The 22,154-nt window shown below is 34.4% G+C and overlaps 5 protein-coding genes across 6 annotated transcripts; 2 read left to right on the forward strand and 3 right to left on the reverse strand.

Moving 5' to 3' along the window:
- Positions 1 to 1,170: 1,170 nt before the first annotated feature.
- On the forward strand, positions 1,171 to 1,796 carry LOC122588264 (early nodulin-like protein 2). Its single transcript, XM_043760382.1, has 2 exons — positions 1,171 to 1,348; positions 1,444 to 1,796. Exons 1-2 carry the CDS (start codon positions 1,171 to 1,173, stop codon positions 1,794 to 1,796), a joined length of 531 nt encoding a protein of 176 aa, XP_043616317.1.
- A 2,267-nt stretch (positions 1,797 to 4,063) lies between these two features.
- Positions 4,064 to 5,121, reverse strand: LOC122589805 (protein MIZU-KUSSEI 1-like). Its single transcript, XM_043762125.1, has one exon. The coding sequence runs from the start codon at positions 5,037 to 5,039 to the stop codon at positions 4,266 to 4,268; it is 774 nt and encodes a 257-aa protein (XP_043618060.1). The 5' UTR covers positions 5,040 to 5,121; the 3' UTR covers positions 4,064 to 4,265.
- Positions 5,122 to 8,142: 3,021 nt separating this feature from the next.
- LOC122589067 (protein Dr1 homolog) lies at positions 8,143 to 10,973 on the reverse strand. Of its 2 annotated transcripts, none has more exons than XM_043761309.1 (6): positions 10,731 to 10,973; positions 10,549 to 10,611; positions 9,032 to 9,121; positions 8,838 to 8,932; positions 8,690 to 8,758; positions 8,143 to 8,547 (listed from the first exon to the last, which is right to left on the reverse strand). In XM_043761309.1, exons 2-6 carry the CDS (start codon positions 10,601 to 10,603, stop codon positions 8,389 to 8,391), a joined length of 468 nt encoding a protein of 155 aa, XP_043617244.1. In that variant the 5' UTR covers positions 10,604 to 10,611; positions 10,731 to 10,973; the 3' UTR covers positions 8,143 to 8,388. The 2 variants fall into 2 exon arrangements, with proteins under 2 accessions (XP_043617244.1, XP_043617245.1); XM_043761310.1 differs by lacking the exon at positions 10,731 to 10,973 and adding an exon at positions 9,732 to 9,789.
- Positions 10,974 to 16,431: 5,458 nt separating this feature from the next.
- Positions 16,432 to 17,060, reverse strand: LOC122590241 (probable calcium-binding protein CML15). The gene has a single exon (XM_043762571.1). It carries the CDS (start codon positions 17,041 to 17,043, stop codon positions 16,462 to 16,464), a length of 582 nt encoding a protein of 193 aa, XP_043618506.1. The 5' UTR covers positions 17,044 to 17,060; the 3' UTR covers positions 16,432 to 16,461.
- An 885-nt stretch (positions 17,061 to 17,945) lies between these two features.
- LOC122587345 (calcium sensing receptor, chloroplastic) lies at positions 17,946 to 22,012 on the forward strand. Its single transcript, XM_043759483.1, has 6 exons — positions 17,946 to 18,275; positions 19,684 to 19,929; positions 20,095 to 20,287; positions 21,268 to 21,409; positions 21,483 to 21,614; positions 21,700 to 22,012. The coding sequence occupies exons 1-6, from the start codon at positions 18,036 to 18,038 to the stop codon at positions 21,923 to 21,925; spliced, it is 1,179 nt and encodes a 392-aa protein (XP_043615418.1). The 5' UTR covers positions 17,946 to 18,035; the 3' UTR covers positions 21,926 to 22,012.
- The last annotated feature ends 142 nt before the right edge of the window (positions 22,013 to 22,154 follow it).

Consider the following 22,154-nt stretch of genomic DNA (forward strand, 5'->3'; position numbering starts at 1 on the left):
CACTTTAGTTTTGCTTTTCGTATTTATATTTGGACAAACAAACATACAAAAATATCCCCCGCTCCAACTAAAGGGTTTTGTGTTTTTACCAAGACAAATACTCAATTACAGACCACAAATCAATCAATGAGTTTATGTAATAAATTTAGGGCTAAAACATATCTACTGTAGCAGTACATATAATTTTGTAGAGCGTAGTGAAAATCAGTTTCAAAATTTTCACATTTACTCCTTAAACATTCTAGAATACACATATATGATATTAGCCAAATGTCCGCATGATACGCGGTGTGATGGCAGCGACGGGAACGAATAATGGTGGTGACAGCGGTAGTGTTGTAATTATTAGTGAACGGACGTTTTAGGTATAACAAAACCTTAATTAAAAACAAAAAGAGTGAGTTAATGATTTATAATGTAGTATAGAAGTATAGATTTTTGTATTCCGAAATGTTTAAGGACTAAATGTGAAGAATTAACAAACTAGTTTATAGCAATTAGAAATGACAATAGATCGGGTTCGGGACGGATAGTATCAAACTTGAACCCCATAAAGAATATGTTATCTGAACCCGATTCGATACTCATGGAGGAAAAAATTATGTTTGAAACCCGACTGGATAAAGATAATTATTTTTCAAGAATAATACCAAAACTTGTATAATTTGAAAAAAAGATATTACTCGCTCTTAATATTTTGAGAATCGGATGAACAAGTTGTGGAATGTGGATAAAAATTTAGTTGGCATTAGTATGAAACATCGTATTTACATAATTAATATATAGATTCAAGACTAATCACTTATTAGTATATAGATATAGCACTGATATCGGGTCGCGATAAACATGCTCCATCTCTGCCCCAAACAGATCCGAATATCATGTATTTTCATCGGATATCGGTTTTCCTAGTAGGGTCGGGTTTCTTTTCCATCCATAATAGCAATGACATTGTGTCAATATATCAGCGAATATAAAAAGAAGTTACTATAATATACGTACTAATACTAATTCAAGGATTGTTTGCATATCATCGGTAACTTCTCATCAACTACCTCTCTTCAATTAATCAACCAATTTTATTCTCAATATAATCCCTATTTAGTTACCTTAATTAATTAACCCCCCACTAATACAAATTTACTTTTCTTCCACAAACAGTTTACGATAATGAAATACTTAACAACCATTTTCATGGCTTTAGCCTTCTTCACCATCCTCAAAGTAGTCCAAAGCACCGATTTTAAAGTTGGCGGTGACCGTGGATGGGCAGTGCCTCCCTCTAACGATACCGAATTCTACAACAAATGGACTTCCCAAAATCGCTTTAAAGTGAAGGACACGCTTCGTTAGTACTATTCTTAAATTATTTTATATTCGTAACTATAACGACACATTTAATTTTACGTACATCTTAATTAATTATATTTTGTATATATGTAGAATTTGTGTACAAAAGGCACGAAGAGACCCTGTGTGTTATGCATAGCAAGGAAGATCACGATAAATGCCACAATGCTTCATACGCGAAATATTACGACGATGGTGACGATATTTATGTACTTGATCGACCGGGGTACTTTTATTTCATTAGTTGTATTCTGGATAACTGTTTACATGGTCATCTTAAGATGGTCGTCAAGGTTTTGGAACACGATATCGATAGCATTGCTGATGAAACTGCAAACCAAACATCGGAAAGCGTGGCGTCGGTACTTAAGATGGAAAGTGATGTTTTGTCTCAAACTCTTATGATCGTTGGAATTATTGCAATGTTTACAGTATTTTATATGTAATTTTGTTCGTTTATATATATATAGTGTTTAATAACTTAATTATTGGATGCAATTTTAAGTACATAATTTGGTTTGTATCCGACCTTTTTAAAGTAGTGGAAATGATCATGTTGTTTTACATCTACAAGTGTTTGTTTTTGTTGTTGCGATATCAATCATGAAAATGAGTAAACTTTTGGAGTATAATGTTTGTACACATATATACCTAAAAACGTTTACCAGTGTAGGTGTGAGTGTACTAATAAAATTTCACACAAGTGTAGAATATATTAATCTTGTCACTTATGACTATCATATCATACATGCAATTTGGTTGTAAAGAAGAGCAAAGTAGGAGTCTGATTAATGGTAGGCACCAGTTGCCGAAATGAATAAATTAATTAAGAAATGGGGTGCATATTTAAATTTAAAGTATATATAGGGGTGTTTTAATTAAAGTGATGTTTTGGTAAAATAATGATATGTGAAATGATGAGATGGATTTATTCCCATCCATTCAATATTTGTTTTTCCTTTTCATATATAGTGTATAATCTATATACTCATATAGGGTATGATTGGAGTACTAATTATGAGTTAAGCATGCACTAATATTAGGAATATGATTGTTTTTACTTGCTTCAGTTTAGAGAGAGTACGTGTATCATCTTAAAAATCTTGGTAGATCGTTGGTAATATTCATCAAGTGCTTATTTTGAAGGCGGTCAAGTTTTACTATCTAATTTCAAGAAGACCATTTTAACCCAAATTTGTTCCAGGTTGAGTCATGGGTTTCGACCCAAACTTTGTTCAAAGTTTGAGAAGCGAGCACCTAAATTAAGTTTGGCCGTTTGGGGGTGGGGGTTCCCCGTAATTTTAGATCACTATCATGTATGCAAATTGTAAAAACATGTATGCTTATATTGTTGTCATATAACCACAACTCACAAGTTGAAAAAACATATAACGTTACTCGTATTATATTATGGCAACAATATACCAACATATATAGAAAAATATTGATTTATACATCAATAAAATTACTTGACATACACTAAAAGTTAATATATGCTCGGATAATGTTTGTTATTGTACCTATGCTTTACCAATCAATTGTAACGAGGTAGTGAGGTACAAAGCACTTCCTTTTTATGAACTATTCAAAATGATGCATGTCATTGTGTATACTACATAGTATATACTCACAAGTCACAAATTACGAAATTTCCAATCATTATCTAATTAATACGTGTCTATTTCTTGATTTCTTATTTCACACTTGTAATAGGCTATTAAAAAGATTTTTAAACTAATCTTTTAAGAAAATAAATTATTTTTCAAACTACAAGTCACAACCAGTTCACCTTAATTTTATCACATACTATTTATACTACTCGTTAAAGAAAATTTATATTTATATTACATTTTATTTTGACTTAATATTTATATTATATTAATAAAATATTTTTAAGTTGTCTTTCTTAAAATATATATATTCAAGTACCTAAATTTACTATTTTACCCTTGCACTAAATTTTCTATTTTACACCGATCCTTCTTAGGCATTGCTGGCTTAAAGACAAATCTTGATATTTGACGTCAAGAGTTCAAATCCAAGGATAGGTATTTAATTTAATTATAGGCTAAATTTTCTATTTTACCTTACAGTATAAACTCTCAGAAAACTTAGTGCACTAATTAAATTTATATTAGTTACTAAAAAATTTCACCGTATAATGGTGAACTTGCACGTAACTTGGATAAAGAGATATTGACTATGGTCCGTTATAAATATTTGGAGAGAAAACCTCAAGCTTGTCATCCCTAAATATCGCACTCAAAACCTTAGATAAAACTAAGAGTGTCTCTAACCAGTTAGACTGAACATCATTTTCCTACAAAATTATTTAGTCAAATTAATTTAATTTAGGCATAAATTTAATTTATCAAATTAAAAAAGTTAACATTACACACGTAAATAAATTCAAATTAAAAATAATACTTTTCATAATATCGTGGTAACTTCCTCTCCTATGCAACCATCACGGACACCACCATACAAATCCACTGGTCGTTGACTAATTAATATGAAACACATTTGACTTTCATGCATTATCCGGATAGTTATAGATCAACCGAATTCAAATGGTAAAAGAAAAATTCAGCTAGCTTCAAAGCTCAAACTAATGTACGTATGATGAACACATAATTTATATCAGATCTTTAAGCATTTTATTTAAAAGTACACTATCCATTAAATTTGTTGTATAATACTCAAAGTGCACCAAATAGTTATGTAATTAATATGTATATTTCCCACTCCACCTTAATGAACTAAAAATTACAACAAATCAACTTATCACCCTTGTACCATAATCTATTACATTCAATATCCAATTACTACGTACTAGAAAAATATCAAGAAAACATCTCAATTAAGTAGCTCCAAACAAGTTGAATTTGGATTCATATTTTGCTTGATTCGAATTCTCAAACTCTAAGCAAATAGATGCTAAGTTCAGGAGCTCCATTACTATCCGGATTCATCATATAGAAAGCTTCTGAATCCCTTGACCCGACAACCCTTTCAAACTTGGCCCTCATGTACATGATCTCACCTCCATTATTAGCCACTCCATCTTCTTTATCATCATCACCTTGTTTTTCAGCCGGCAAGACACCAGCTCCCATTGATATCGGCTCAACGGCTTTCAAAACTTTCCATTCCTTCTCACCACATTCCTTTTTCATCCCAAACCCGCACTTTTTCCCATTACAATAAGTCCTCCAAACCGGCTCTTCCAAGATTCTCCTAGAAGAGCCAACTTTTTTGATCATGTCAACTTCTTTATCACATTCAAGCGCAATTCTAACCAACCCGGAGGCCATTTCATTAACCAGCCCGCTAATTGGAGTTTGTAGCTCAATCAAGAAAGCGGGCTGGGCTGCAGGGTTCCTTTGGAACGCGAAATGAACATGGCCTTTACGAGAACCAAATAGAGTTCCTACAACTCTTGGGCCTAACCCATGCAACAAGCTAGGACGGTTCTTGTGAAGTGCATTTAGAAGAGCTGAACGAAACTTGGCAATTGTAACGGTTTGAAGCTTTTTTGGCCTTGCTAATGGTGATGGTAATTCGGTTTCTTGATTGATCTTTTGAGGGCAGGGATTGAAGGAAGAAGGCTCTTCTTCTTTTTCTTCATCTTGATTGCTGACTTTGGTTGACCAGTGGAAGGCTTTTTTGTCTTGAGAGGTTTTTGCCATGTTTGATGTTTTTGGATGAATGGAAAGATAATACTAGAAGGAAATGGGATGAAGGCAACTACTTATGAGAGGGTGGTTTTTATCTTATATTTTGTTTTTGTGATTTTATATATTTGTCTGTTGATACTAGTCCTTTTCAAATCACTAACATACAATTCTTCTATTACCTATATGAATCTTGAATAATAATTTGAAGATAAAGGAATTCTATAGATACGGGTCGGGTCTTGAAAAAGAAATACAAGCAACCCCACCAAGAAAGAAGTATGCTTCAAAAATGAAGATAAAGAGTGCAAAAGGAAATTCCATTAAGCACTTTACCTTCATTAGCAAGAATCTTTAGTGGATCTTTTTCATCAAGAATTAGGAAAAATGATTAATTAGGATGTTTGATTGGGATATATGATAAAAGTATTTCTTTAACATAACAGTCTTTCTATCTTAAGATAAACGTAAGATTGTTTAAATTTTAGCTTCTTTATACCTTGTTCTCACGTAATTGAGCATTATTGTTGTGTTTGCCATAGAATAACAAAGTTTTAGTTTAATTGACAAACTTATGATATCACTCTAACCATATCAGTACGTGCTTGAGAACATGTCAGAAACATAATTACTGTATTTTTTTTTAGCTAATGTCCCTTTACAAACATTTCCGTTTATCTTCGATATGAAATTAATCAACATAGAATCTCATTTGGTTCAAATTTCAACCCGATTTCCCTCGAGTTACGAGCCACATCAATGGAAATGGTGTTCACAAAACACACCCATGAGTCCCTTTTGGTCATTTCACCAGAGCATAAAGGGAAGGGAACAAAGTAAATATGTAACTTCACTTTCTTTGTGGGGTTAGAGAGAAGGGAATGCTTGACTGACCCTTTTTTTTTGTGTTTTTTTGACCAGAAGGATTTCAGAATCCCCAACACAACTCCAAAGAATTTTACAGATGACTCAGAGAGCAAAAAGAATACTGTTTTTTCCGTATACAACCTATAATTCATACTGTACAAATATGAGTGTAATTTACCACAAAAAAACACCGAACATGATCACCAAACAACACTGGCTCTCTGGGTTTTGGTGGCCCATGGTTAAGTGATCCAGCAACCATTATTTGCTGCAAAAGGAATACACCAGACCCTTATGAGGTCTATTCCATGTTCAACATATATGTACCATATCTCAGTATCTTTGTTGCTATTTAGATGTATGCATAATGCATACATTTTGTCTTTTAAGTAAACCATACTCAAATGAGATTAAGGAGATGTTTTGATGTAAGATTTGAGTTTCAATTTACATGATTGTTGCAACTTAAGTCTTAATCCGATTTCGATGTATGATGGGATTAAGGAAACGCTCTTCCTTTAAGCGTTCCATTAATTGGTAAACGTTTTTGCGGTGTGATCTTAGTCACTTTACCTATGATGAGACAACTTAAAAGTGTTGTCTACTGTAGTTTTTAGTAGCTCCAAGTTAATCTTTTGTGAGTGCTAGTACTTTAAACTTTATTCACCTTATTAGAAGATGTCATAACTACAGTTTTTCTTTTGTTCCATTTGAAGGAAAAGAGAATAAAGGAACTACTAATAAAGAATGCAAAAATGAAGCTAGCTATGCATCACTGGTTTTTTCCACAGGTTTTAAGTTCAACTTTTAAGAGTGACAAGTCTGTGGGTTTTTTCCTTAAATCACCTGTAACGACTTATGATTTACATCTCGTAGTTTAGAGTACGTGCATGGCTTCACCATTTTACGGTAATCGAGGTGTCCCTGATGTCGAATACCGACTACTGTTAAAAAAAATAAAATAAAGAATGCAAAGTGTACCATGTAGGTCTCTTTTCTGTCACCAATTCAAATAGTAGGCATTCCTTGTCTATATTTCACCAACCTATTCCCTAAAATTAGCTATTTCAGGGCCTGGTACATTCCCCACACTTGCATTTACACTACATTGTTTATCTAAAAAGGGGCTCATTATGTAATCATTTGTGATGATCATATGTACAAATGATCTATGTAATCATAACTACCCTCTACATATAATGTTTATATATATATTTTGTAATATACATTATCAGGAGTAATCATATGCAATCATATATACATTACATTTCGCCTAATATAATATTCTTAGTGTATTACGTATCTTCCCTAACTGTCAGCTAATTATAAGAATTCATACACCCACAAAAATCAACATCATACATCGTTTTGGCAAGTGTTAAGGCTCTGTAAAAAGTTTAGGGTGCTGCATAAACCCGCGCCTTATAGCACTAACATATAGTTTTAGGTGTTTTTTTTTTCTTTTTGTTTCTAATATGAAGTATGCTATCAAAATTAAAATATGAAACATGCATAAATTTATACGGAGTATCATTTTACAGGTAAACACTCTTGCCTCTGGAGACAGAGGTCATGGGTTCGATCTTCATCCCATGCAAAGGTTGGAGGGCCTTTTCTACCATTTAGGTAGATACTGGAAGCAGCCTCTCTACTTAGGTAGAGGTAAGGTCTGCCTACATCTTAACCTCCCCCATACACCGTCGAGGTATTGGGGCTCAAAACCCGCGGAAGGCGGCACAGAGCAGTTACTTACTTACTTACTTACTATCATTTTACAGGTACCTAATCCTTACCATATATGCTACCCTCGCGGCTTGTCTATAAAGATATGCTTCATCAAGTAAAAATTTCGATCCTCATTTACTGGATTGCATGACAAACCAAAAAAAAAAAAAGGCAAAATGAGACTGATGTACGACACAAACTAACATCAAACCCAAAACACCGGATTACTAAGAGCACTTGTACAGTTGAAAGAGTGTGGAACTGTAGAAGCAAGCATGAAATTGTAGAGACACGAGAGACATAAAATTGACGTAAATTTTTAAATTTCAAACCTGTATACTACTAACAAATGGGGTAGGTTACTGTGAACATGAGCATTCTCTTATCTACTTTTATTCAATATTTTCCATGCCGAAAGGCCTCTTTGTAAAACATCAACAAGTGTATCCAAGAAATCCAACAATCGATCTAACAAGCAATATATTGGTATGAATCCACATTACTATGCTCACCGAGAATCACTAAATTAAGGTAAGCAAACTTCTATATTGTTTTTGAACAATAAATCGTTCACAACTGCAGCATGCCCAACAAATAAGAGGCAGCTTTGACTAAGCCTTACTTCAGCAAACATATGGACATTAATTGGCACTACAGATTACAACAAAAATTCTAAAAGATGACGATGAACTAAGCTCAAAAGGACTTTGTACACTATAGATAACTAGGATGTTTGTAAGGATACTTTGCCTAATTTAAGGGTTATATAAGGTTAGCTGTTTAAACTTGGTTCGGTTTCAGGCGGTTTAGAGGCTGTTGCAACACCATTCATTCGAGCACGTGCCTCTGCAAACATTCTCTGCTGTGCTGCTAATGCTTCTTCTTCGGTCATCTCGGCCCCAGTTGTGCACTTTACACCTCTAACTGTATCCTGTTCAATCATTTCACTAAAAACTTTAAAACCGGTTCAAAAATCACTCTCCGAAGTAAAAACTTTATCGTTTGAAACTTTTGTCGTTTAATAGTGCAAAATAGAAAATTCATGTAATAAATAGCAAGAAATAAACCGTTACCACTGTTTCGAGTTTGTGCTGTTCATATGCTGCATAAACTTCTTCTATGTAATGCCCAAACCCAAGAACCTGAAGAAAAAAAATGAAGTCTGAGTTAAAACATGGAAAATAAATATACTTATCATGATTATGTAAGTAGTAAAAAAACCTCTAATGCCTTGAGAACATGTTCTGGTGCAATTGTTCTTTTATCTTCTCTACCACAAACTTCGTTTGATTCGGATGAAATAAGATTAATAAACTCTGCATGAGGGAAAACAAAGGACCGTTATAATTTGTAGAGTTATATGTAGTTTCAAATAACTGAATGAAAAAGCAAGAAGTATATGCAAGAATCCTCACCTACACAGCACTCTATCAAAAGATCTTGAGTATCTCTCGCAACACGTACATCCGGAGGCAACATCTCCTTAATTATTTTAGTCATAGTAGCTGCATATGAATAACAATATTCCATTAGCAAGAAACTAAAAAAAGCCATCGAATCATAGATTAAATTTGTCACCAAGATGATTAAGCAGCTTCATTTCAACTTTAATCTAATGTGAGTCATATACATCACACCATTACTATACTGTACTCAAAACCATATTCAATTTTAATCCGTGTTTGCATTTCTCTTCTCGCATCTCTTTAAGAGACATCATATCATTAAAAAAAACTTTAAATGAATGTTAAGGATTCTACTTAAACACGGAGCTCACCTTCAATAGTCAAAACCTCAAAGATTTAACTTTTAGATCCCACATTCACATATATAGAACAAAATGCACATATTCGGCAACAAACTAGACGTAGGATTCAACAGAAATACATGCTTACCATATAAAATTATATATAAAGGCAAATTTCCAAAATGAACTACATTGGTGACTAAGAGCCAAAAGATGTTTCAGATTTGGAGAACCACCATGAAGTCTATGACGTGATATAGCAGAAAACATTTTACATGGAGACACATAATTCCAACGCATTTTAATGACTGATTCATTATTTTCCAATATACAACACTTCCGCTTTCTATGCAATGTAATAGCAATACCTTAGAAAACTTGGGGTGTTCGGCTAAGTTTAGAGCAAGCCAAACCCGCAATGGATATCTAAAAGCAGAGGACATGAATAGGATTCATTAACTGACGGAATAAATAACACTAGCAGAAACATATATTCAAGGTAAGATTATGCAGGCCAGACAAAAAATCACAAGTGCTGTATTACTATCAGAAATCTTCAATTTCCAAAAAAAGTATACCAAGAGAGTGTAACAACATCATTACATGCTTAACCTATATGATACATAGCAAGCAATCTAAAGTATCGAATATACCTTTCACAGATCACAATCTAAGGGATATGTATTAAAAAGAACAGTTAGATATATAAAGCATTTAGAACGCTATTCCAAAGGGCATATGAAAATAGTCGTTACCTTAAACAATCATCTAATATAATATTACAAAAATAGTTCTGAAGCCGCCCATAGGGTGAACAGGACAGGTTATCAAATGCCGCTGATGTACGGGTAATTATTAAAGTTACGAAATTTATAACATGGCATAACAGCAGCTTTGTCTGTAACTCTGTATCGTGATCAAAAAAATAGATTTAATCAGATTAATTCGTGTTCTGATACCAAAATCTAGAACACATGTTAAAACAAAAAGGAAATTTATATAAATTATCAGCATAATCTTAATCCATTTAAGCATCTACATATCATGTAAAATTATCCAAAAAAAGAAGCAAAAACACACAAAATTATCTTTTTAATCTGCAGACACAAAGTAGGCCTAACATAGATAAATATAATACGTGTATAGGTTATATAGATATAGATACAAGAAATTATACATACAAACCTTTGGGTAAGGAAGCGTCCTCTTTAGCTTTACCAACAATATCCATGGGTTCCATCTTTAATTCTATGATAAATTCACACAAAATTAATACTTTTTAATTCATCAGACCTATATCTAACTTCAGTTAAATCAAAATCACATATCTAAACAGAAATATAAAAGATAAAGAGCTGGAAACTCACCGAGAAGATCGGAATTGGCGATTAACAAAACGACGTCGTTTGGACGGAGATAAGATAGAGAAAATGAAGGTGGAAGGATGAAGCATGATGGATGGTGAGGGAGCGATATAGATAGAGAACTTGCAGGCGATTAGGGCAAAATTCTTCCAATGCGCGTGTGGGGGGGAATGATTCTTGAGTAGCGCGTGGGAGTTGACTGGAGAGGAATTAGAGGCGGGAAAGGGCGCGTGATATGAAGGTGAGAGTGGGTGGTGGGAGTCGTGGAGATGGGTTTTATAGTTGTAGGAGTGGTGATAAATGAAATGAAGGACCAGGTGGTGGGTGGGGCGGAGGTAAAGGTGCAAGAAAAAACCGATTAACCGAACCGAATCGATTTGTAACCGGTAACCAAAATCGGTTAATAACCGGAATAGTAAAAACCGATTATAGGTTACCAGAAACCGTAGGTTACTAACCGATTACTTTTTTCAAAACCAAAACCGATTATTAATCGGTTAACCTATAACCGGTTAATTATTCCAAATAATAACCGGTTAACCGGTTAATCACATATTATATACATATTATTAATTAAATATATATATATATATATATATATATCAATATCAATCATACTATATACATACACTTAGAAAGATCGCACCATTAGATTATTTCATTTGCTTTCAATATATCTATACTATATATAGATTAATGCTTATTTCATCCGATCCAACATCAATTTTGGTTGTTTTTGAGATTTGGGATGATGAAATTTTTTGTGCTTATAAAATGATGTTTATTTGGAATATAAGTTTTTTCGGAATATGGGTTTGTCGCTTAGGCTTGTCGGAAATGATTGTTTTTTCACATTGTTCACCACTTTCTCAATATTATAATAGGCGGTTAAAAAAACCCGAATAGGTTAACCGGTTATTATTAATCAAAATTGGTTAGATAGGTTCTAGTTTTAAAACCTAGAAACCGATTATTAACCGGTACAAGTTAACCGTAATCGATTATTACTGTTTCAAAAAATAACCGAAACCGATTATTAAAATTAATAATCGAAATCGGTTAACCGCTTCTTACACCTCTAGGTAGAGGTGCACGGAAAAACCGGTTAACCGAACCGATTCAAAAATTAACCTATAACCGTAACCGGTTAGTAACTGATATCATACTAATCGATTATAGGTTTTTAAAAACCGCCAGTTACTAGTCGATTTGGACTTTCGAAATCAATAACCGATTAATAATCGGTTAACCACAAACCGATTATTTTGTTGGGATTAAACCGGTTAACCGGTTAAGGGGTACGTAAATTATATTTATTTTATAATATATACTTAATATTTAGACTTACCTCCCACTCCTCCCACGTCCCACCGATCGATCAGTATTATACCCAATAACCCAATTAAATTCCAATCGCCAAATACAAACCCTAATAAAAAAAACCAATCGATCGAATCCCCAATCAATCATCACTTCATCATCAATCGATCGAGCAATCCCTAATCGATCAGAGTAATCGATCGCAATCCCTGTGGTGAATTATAATTTAATTCTTGATTTCTTTCAATAATCAGTCGATCGAATAATTAAACCTAACAAACAAACCCACAAATTATAAACTCTTATTTTACAATACACATGGCTACCACTAGTGCTCACGATTCTAGTGATGTTGGTGCTTCCACAACAAGTGAATTAAGTGTGGTAAATATCCTAGCAACCACAAGGAAACAAGAAACATGAGTAAATTTTGATTTATGCGAGATGTCGAATGGAAAGCAAAAGGCCAGATGCAAACATTGTAAAACTTTTTTGGCTACAGGTGCCAATTCTACTTTAAATACCCATATTAAGGACCATTGCAAGGTATTGAAAGGCACTGCAAAACCCGATCAATCACAGATGTCGAAAGAGGGGGTATTTTTAGTTATAGTGTGGAAAAGGTTCGTAAGAGGATGGCTAAGTTTGTTATTCAACAGGGTTTGCCATTCAATCACTTTGACAACCAACGGTTGACTTCGTTGATTCGTGACACGCTTCAACCTTCTTATACTCATGTAAGTCGTAATACCCTTAGAAAGCATTGTATAAACATGTGGAAAGAAGCTAAGGAACAGTTAATTTTGTGTTTTGAAAACTTACAAACTGGTGTTAATTTAACCACTGATGTTTGGTCCGCCCCCCATGGTTTACCGGAATCGTACCTTTGTGTTACAGCACATTGGGTCGATCCAAAGACTTGGCAATTGATGAAAAGCACAATTGCGTTTGAGATGTTTGGATATCCACATACCGGAGATGCGTTATTTGAAATTTTAGATGAAGTGATACAAACTTATAAGTTGGAAAAAAAGATTTTGTCAATTTCTTTTGATAATGCTTCAAATAATACTAGTGTTGTTCAAAAGTTGAAGATAAAGTATGAACCTATCTGTAAGGGTGTGTTTTTTCATAGTAGATGTGTTGCACACATCATTAATTTGGTTGTGCAACATGGACTAGAAGTTCCCGCGATTAAGAAGGTAAGAGATGTTTTTAAAGAAATGTTACAAGATGTTTTTTCAAGTTCTAAAAGAAGACGTAAGGAGTATGAGAAATTATGCAAAGACTTAAAGAAACCGTGTCTTGGTCCTAATTGGGATGTACCGACTAGGTGGAATTCTACTTGGAAAATGTTTGATAGTGCTATCCAACAAAGACCTACTTTAGAATTGTTCCATGACGGTCTTGTTTCAAAAGATTTGGCACCTCAATTTCCTACTGTGGGTTGAGATAGTATTGTAAAATTAACCGAGTTACTTGAAGTTTTTAAAACTTCAACCACTATTTTGTCCGGAGTTTATTATCCCACTAGTAGTTTGGTACTAAAACAACTATATTTGATGTGTGGAAAGATAAATGACTTTCAATTTGGGGGTAACGTTTATGAAACAATGATAGCTCCAATGAAAGTGAAGTTTAAAAAATATTTTGAAGAAATGCCCCCCGTAGTTACTTGTGCCGCCGCATTAAACCCGTGTTTAGATGTTGCGGGTGTGGAGTTGTTAATAGAAAACATATGTTTCGATTTGGATTTGAACGATAATGACCCCAATTTCTCGGATAATGCAATTAAAAATTTTTAAAAATGTTTAGAAGATATGTTTGATGTGTATTTGGTTAAATATGGTTCGACATCAAACATACGCCAACAAATGGCTTCAGAGTCGTCAAGCTCACGGGTGAACCCCGAGCTAAATTTGTATAATACTTTGAGAAATGTTAGTAATAAGCGGTCTTGGGGTAGCACCCCAAGTAGTGAGCTCGGAAGATATATAGGAACCGACTTTTTGGCAACAATGCTTCCTGAAGAATTTTTAAACTTTGATATTTTGGCTTGGTGGAAAGAAAAGGAAGCCCACTTTCCCGTTCTAGCTGCCATGGCACGTGATTTATTAAGTGTCCAAGCTTCCACGGTAGCTTCGGAGTCGGTTTTTTCTTTTAGTGGAAGGGTTTTATCAGTTAGAAGAACAAGGCTCACTCCAACTTCTCTTGAAACGTGCATTTGCTTGAAAGACTACTTGGACGCCGCTGAACGTATACAAGATGTGACTAGTCTTGAAGATCAACTTGCCATAGAAGAACCCATACATCTCTATGAAGTATCACAAGGAAAGGCCACTCCACTTTCTGACGATGAACTTGACGAGTAAGTTTTGTTTTGCTATTTAGTTTATACTTTAGATGTTTTCTGTTTTCTGTTTCTGTTTTGGATATTACGCATCTGTTTTTTGTTTCTGTTTTGAGTTGGTTTTCGTTTGTGATGCAGCTGATGCTTCTTCTGTTGCTGTTTGTGTTGCTGCTTAATGTTGGCTGCTTGTGTTCCTGTTTTTTGTTTTGTTCTGTTTCGGTTTTTGTTCTGTTTTCTGGTTCTGTTTCTGTTGTGGTTCTGTTCTGTTTGTGTTCCTGCTTAATTTTGGCTATGTTAAACACTCTGTTCTGTTTCAAGAATATCGGTTAACTGGAATAGGTTAACCATTTCGGTTAACCGGTTTTTATAAACCGAAATCGGTTCCATCAGTTTGATATTTTTCATGGAGTAACCGGTTATTAACCGGTACCGGTTAACCGGAACCGGTTAATTTAAAAAAAAAAAAATCGAATACGGTTATTAAATTAATTAACTGAAACCGGTTAACTAGTTTTGACACCTCTAGTGGGGGGTTTGATGGATGGATGGTCAGCTGATTAGATTAATTAAGTGGTTTGAGAGCGATTAGAGGAGGGCTTCCCATGGGTTGGGAGCCACCCACGGGCCACGGATCACGGTTCAATCAAGCCTGTGGGCTCGGAGTTTATGGGCCTATATATCCAAACGGCCTATAAGTCTATTATCAAATTATTCCTTATAAATGGCCCAACAACCGGTGAACAGTTTGAAAAAAGATGAGGTGTCTAGTCACACTTTGAAACTCATCTTAGGCCGCGTTTGATTCACCAAATGTGATGAAATCCGATGAAATTAAAATTGAAGTTCATTCTGTTTGATTGTCCAACGATTAAGGAATCTGATAGCCAGTGGCGGAACTTGAACACTGATTATGGAAGGGCGGAGCTCAATGAGACATAAAATTTAGCTTTGTGAAATGGGCTAATATGTATTATGAAAATTAATTTTGAGAATATATAAGAAAATTAGTATTAAAAATAAGCTCTTATGGAGGGGCTGGAACCCTCTTTTGCCCCTTAAAAGTTTCATCCTTGCTCATAGCGTTGGAATGTAGACACTCCATTATTTCATGGAATCTCTATTCCTTTGGGTTAGAAGAAATAATTATATTTCGTCTGTTATATGAGGGGCTGGAACCCTCAGGCGATCGACTCCAGAAACTACATCATGAGAATATGCCTATATATGCAGTCACCTAATCCAAGTCTATATATTAGATGTTAACATCTTAATAGTAAATGCCTTTATGCTGGTTTCGTTGTAGTAGCAGTTTCATTCTTAATAAAAAGTGACCCAATACTGGACTTGATCATCATCATAAATAGTAGCCATTAAGTATTTAAAGGAACTATTCGGGTTTAGTATAAGCTGAAGCTATAAAAATTAACATGTGGACCAACTCGTTTGAAAGCACGTTTTGTTTTTCCGATTTGAATGAGTTCGTTGAGCATAATATTGAGTCGAATGAGCCAACAAGTCAATAACAAATCTTTTTTTTTTTTGAAAGTTAGCCAACAACAAACTTAGTTAAGTTGAATTATAGGTCAAGTTTAATTATCAAGTTCGATTTCAAAAAGTTATTTAATTATTATTGTAAAACCTAATTGGCTAATTGAAACGGTGTATAATCATCCTTTATCATATAAATACATGTTTAATGGTTAATTTTGCAAGGTTTCTTTACACAATTTGATCGCAAGTTTTTTAGTTTCAATGAATTTTGTCGCTACATAGATGTTATTTGGTTGCCTGGCCGGTACAAATTCTTGTGATTCAAACCTACTCTTTAAAATTTTGATTATGATATATATTGATTGATCGCTAAACAATCAGTTTGGATGTATCCTATTTGAGACCCGAATATAGCCCGGATCTGTTCCCCAAACAATTAAATATCTTTTGTAAAAAACTACTGTAATTAAAAATCAAAACGATTACCAAAAGATCAATATAGGCATAGGAAAAATGTAATAAACCATTTACATTTAACTTACATGTATCAACTCTTTAGGGAATCAAACATAATTACAATGAGAACCCAAGTGAGCTGGCTGCCGATCTAGCCATTATTCCTTGGAATTCTTTAAAACTAATGACACCATCTCCATCTGCATCCGCGTCTCGAACCATATCAGCTAACTCACGATACGTTAACGGCTGGCCCATTTTCGTCATCGATTTAGCTAGCTCCGCCGGTGTAATGAACCCGCTACCATCCCTATCAAAAGATTTAAAAATCTCAAGAAGTTGATTTTGATTTACTAATATTTCTTCGGTCATCATTTGTGACGACATCGAGTTCACCAACTCATCGAATTCCACGGTCCCACTTCCGTCCGAATCCATGTTTTTGAAGAGATTGTGAATTTGGTCCCCAGATGGTTTGAGTCCAAGAGACCGAAGAAGGGCCGCGACCTCAAGATGGGTTAGAGACCCGTCTTTGTCTAGGTCGAATCGAGAGAATATTTCTTGGAGTTGTTTGAGTTGGTCCTCCGGCAATGTTGACATGTTATAATTGATAAATGGTGGCGTTTTGAACGGCAAACGAAAGTCGTGATGGTGGTGGTGGATTTGGGTGGCAAAGGGAATAACGTAAGAGGAATGCATGTATTCATGGGAAAAAACATGTGGTGTGTGATATAATAACCATTAAATAAGTGGTTATGTAGTTTATATAGATGAAATTTATAGAAACAACTTTGTTTTGTATAATGCTTTTTTTTATAAAATAAATATAGTATTTTTTGTAAACTATAAAACAAAACATGTTTAAGTTGGAATGGTTGTTATATTATCTTTTGTAGTAATTTATATTACCTTCAAGTAGGAAAAACTCATGTAATAATCATTTAAATTGTAATAAGTATAAAAACCTTGATGTTCATATGTGAATTATATATGTGAATAAATTTGTTCATTATATGAACACATCAATTTATATACCGCCGTCTCATTAAACTTGTCTATTTTTTAAAATTTTAAAGTCAAACTTTACCAACTTTGATTATAAAAGTTTTATTTGTGATATATAGTTGTTGATGAAAGTTATTGCAATGAAATACATATCTAAAACAAAATCGATTTATATAACTTGCATCAAATATTATATAACACAAACAAAAATATTTATTGTCAAAGTTTATAGTTTGACTTTGAAAATTTAAAAATTTAGTGAAACGAAGAGAATATCATATTACCTATGTTACATAGCTTTACCCTTGAAAAACTAACATTAAATAGTTTAAAAATGATATATTTGATTAGTTTATAAATCTCTTTACTAGTTTTATTTTTTTGATGTTTCTTACATATCACCAATGATTAAAAAGATTTTCAAGCTTATCATTTCTCTATTGTTAAGACATCCAATTATAAATAGGATTAGAAATTTTGAAGATGAAAAATGAATGGTGCATTCTGTGTTGTACTTTCACAACCACCAATTCTTTTTTGGAAGAGTTTTTAGACCACTTGTAAAGTGTTATTTATTCGTTTATATATCTCTTAAACAATATTGCTGTACTTGAAGTCTTCTCTCACACCCATCTTCCCAGCCAACCATTTCCATTTGTAGTTGATCACCGTGGTGGTCAGTGGTGATGGCCCTCCGAGCTACAACCACCGCTACACTCAACCACCACCATCACCATTCTCCACCTCCTTCATCATCCTCACCCAAAACCACCCTTATCCCTTTCAAGACCCAAACCCGGCCCGAATTATGTACACTCTCCCTGTCCACATCCACTGCAATTTCCTTATTAGCTCTTTTCACTACTCCACTTGAAGCCAATGCATTCACAGTCTCCAAAGACGACATCGTTTCATCCATTACTCAAGTACTATATTTCACTATTCTTTCACTATTTATCTATTTATATATAATTCTATAATAATAATAATAACATATATTTTTGTGGTATAGTTAGTCCCTTAGAATACAAATGCTAGTAGCTTTGAGAACCCAAATTAATCGAATTATTCGTGTAATCCAAGTGTAATGAAAATTTATGTGAAATTCTTGTAATAATTTCCTCTGTTTAGAACTTATAAATAAGGTATATGTAAGAGTAAAGTAGTGTTTGTTTTGGTCTTAACCTGTAAAGAATGCTGCTTTTTGTGAAACAAACAACAATTATTGATTAATCTACATAGACTATATATATATACATAGACTATATATATATAGGATAGAGATCAAATGAGAAGGTACCTTAAGGAGAGAAGGGAGAGAAAGTTCGTTTTTTATTTTTTTTAACTTCTTTTTTTGAACTTTTTTCCTTTTTTCACTTTTTTCATTCTCTAAGCAGCATGGTTGGATCAGTGGTAAACACCCTTGCCTCTGGAGACAGAGGTCATGGGTTCGATCCTCATCCCATGCAAAGGTTGGAGGACCTTTTCTACCATTTAGGTAGAAAATGGAAGCAGCCTCTCTACTTAGGTAGAGGTAAGGTCTGCCTACATCTTAACCTCCCCTATACACCGTCGAGGTATTGGGGCTCAAAACTCGTGGAAGGCGGCACTGAGTAGTTACTTACTTACTTTTTACTTTTTTCATTCTCTCTTTAATTAATCAATTTCATATAAAAATTTTTTAAAAATATTTCTTTTTCAAAGGGCGTAGCCCGTAAGCAATAGGCGAAGCCTCTCAGACTATGACGGAGCCATGATAGTTAAGGGTGAAGCCCGTTAGGTAAGTCACCCCATCACCAATCACCCCCTATGACCTATCACCCATTATGACCTATCTCCCCACCATCTACCCCTTATTAATATCCTTAAGGGAGAAGCCCGTACCGAACTCTTACATATATAACTCACTAACTCGGGTTAGAAATTTTTTTTAATTTTTTTAAATTTTTTTATGGATTGAGGTAATTAAAAAAAGAATGAAAAAGGTGAAAAAATGAAAAAATACCAAAAAAAACAAGCTAAAAAAAAAAAAAAACGGACCTTCTCTCCCTTCTCTCTTTAAGAACCTTCTCTCTGGATCTCTACCCTATATATATAGAGAGAGAGACATACATTTTATCCAGACAACACTTGATGAGTAAGAAAACAGACAAGCTCTATGTTCATTATTTGTACGTGGATTATTGGTAAAAGAGTAAGCACATATCCTAATAAGGAGCAAGGACTCAAAATTAAGCAAAGGTGCCCATGAATTGTAGAAGTTGTTTTCGATCGATTACTTTTGGTGGATTTAATTTATATATTAAATTTTTTATATTTGGTGGATGTATTTAGGTGGAAGAAAAAATAGACCAGGTGCAAAAGGTGAGTTCTGATGTTTTTGAGGTAACAGGGAAAGTAATAACATCTGTAGCCGAATTCTTAAAACCGGCAATGGACGCAGCAATGCCGGTCCTAAAGCAGGCCGGCGGAGAGGCAGTAAAGATCGCTACTCCAGTGATTTCAGAGGCTACAAAGAAAGCTCAAGAAGCAATTCAGAGCTCCGGGTTTGATACTGAACCTGTTTACTCTGCTGCTAAGGTACTCTACTCGAATCCTATTTGTCTTTTGATGAAACAACGCTTAATTATTGATATTACTGATTTGTAAGAGTTTCTGATAATTTTACATAGGTTGCTGCTCGGGAAGCGCTGCCTGAATTGGAATAATACACCTTCTAATCTGTTTTTCTTTTTTGTTTTGCAGACAGTGGCTGATGCAGCAGGGCAGACTGGGAAAGTGATCCAAGATGCACAGCCAATTGCATCATCAACGGTCCAGAGTATCTCGTCAGCAGACCCAACCACCATTGCTGTTACTGGAGGAACTTTAGTGCTAGCTTATTTTCTGCTTCCACCTGTCTTCTCTGCTATCTCTTTCAACTTTCGTGGGTACAAAGGTATACTTTGCTTCATCTTTGAATACCTTTAGTTTAGAGAATGAATTGCATTTGATACAAGATCTAAACTGATATAGCATTGAAGCAGCTAGATGCTTGTTTTAGTCACATATTGTGTGTGTGTGTGTGTGCCGTTTTAGCAGGAAGATTTTCAAAATCTAAGATCATGTTTGATATTCTTGGACATACCATGTTTAAGATAAGCCCTGATTGAGGAATTCTCGCTAATATGGAAAGACCTAATAAAGATTGAGCCAAAAATGATAGAACTTTGACTGCAACAATGGGCTTGGTCTTGCACGATGTCTATATGTTTTTAATGGCTAGTTGTGGGTCTCATAACTTGGATTGGTTTAGAAGTCACAACCATTTAAATCTTCTGCATCTTTTAGCACAATTAGAGGTGGCAATTTTGTGTTTACTTTTAAATCAGGTGATTTAAATTATATATGGTCAAATAAGTAGAAAGCTAGCTGTGAAAGAGAACATGTCACATGGGTTAACCCATGTTGAAACTCATCCAAAGTGTATATTTAGTGCATAAACAACTTTCAAAACCCCTTCATTCAAAAGTTTGAGTTACATTTGATATGATATAGTTTTTATAATCATATATTCTGTTGGGTTTGATAAAAACTTAGATACTCATTTCATATGATTGCTATGTTTAATACGCTAGTTCTTTTTATTAAATAACGCCATAATGGAGAAAAAAAAAGTGTTAGTTCACGAAATTTTGACCAAACCTGGTACACAACTCTCTCATGTGTCCAATTTGCTACCTGTCCAAATCCTGGTCCCATGTCCATTTAAGCGCAATGTTGCACAATTTACCTTCTCTTATGTTGGGCGCGAAACCTTTCAGTGTTGGGCCAATAAGGGGTGGATAGGTGATCCATTGTCTACCTGATTTATGAACGACAGCCAGTGATTTGATGTTTTCTGCATATATGATGCCATTTTTATTTGGGAATACGTAGGTGATCTCACTGCTCCCCAAGTTCTTGATCTTGTATCTTCAAACAACTACACTTTGATCGATATCAGATCTGAAAACGAGAAGGACAAATCTGGTGTTCCACGCCTTCCCTCAAGCGCCAAGAACAAAATAATTGCCATCCCGTAAGTAGCAATTTTCTATAACAACAGCATACTGTCAATTATCTTTGACTCATGAAATCATTCAAATATTCAGATTGGAAGAGCTACCAAGCAAATTGAAAGGTCTTGTTAGAAACACAAAGAAGTTAGAAGCTGAACTTGCAGCAACAAAGATATCTTATCTTAAGAAAATCAACAAAGGCTCCAAGATTGTGATCCTGGACTCGTTAGTTTCCTGAAATCTGCCATTATTACAGTAACATATACAATGTTAACGCCTCTAATGCAGTTATGTGTTTTTAATATATCAGGTATGCTGATTCAGCCAAGATAGTTGCTAGATTTTTAACTGAGCTCGGGTTTTCAAACTGCTGGATTGTTGCTGACGGGTTCTCTGGAGGCAAAGGATGGTTACAAAGCCGGTTAGGAACTGATTCATATAATGTATCATTTTCCCGAGTTATATCACCATCTCGAGTCATTCCTGCTGTTAGAAGTTTTGGTACTACAAGCTCAGCCAAGTTGCTTTCTGATTAATTCTTTTTAGCTGTATCTTCAAACTATGTTTATAACGGCTAATGTGTGGTCCATAGATAAATACTTATTGGTAATTGTTTTTCTCCATCTACCGGCTCATTATCGCGTAACAGTGTAAGTAGTAACATATATAGGTCAGTTGGAGCCACCATGAATTGAAAGCCACCTTTACCGTGCGTTGTACCAGACAGTGGTGAACTCATCAAGTTTACAAACAAACATCATAAAT

This window comes from Erigeron canadensis, chromosome 2, assembly GCF_010389155.1.
Source record: "Erigeron canadensis isolate Cc75 chromosome 2, C_canadensis_v1, whole genome shotgun sequence".
Lineage (NCBI taxonomy): Eukaryota > Viridiplantae > Streptophyta > Magnoliopsida > Asterales > Asteraceae > Erigeron > Erigeron canadensis.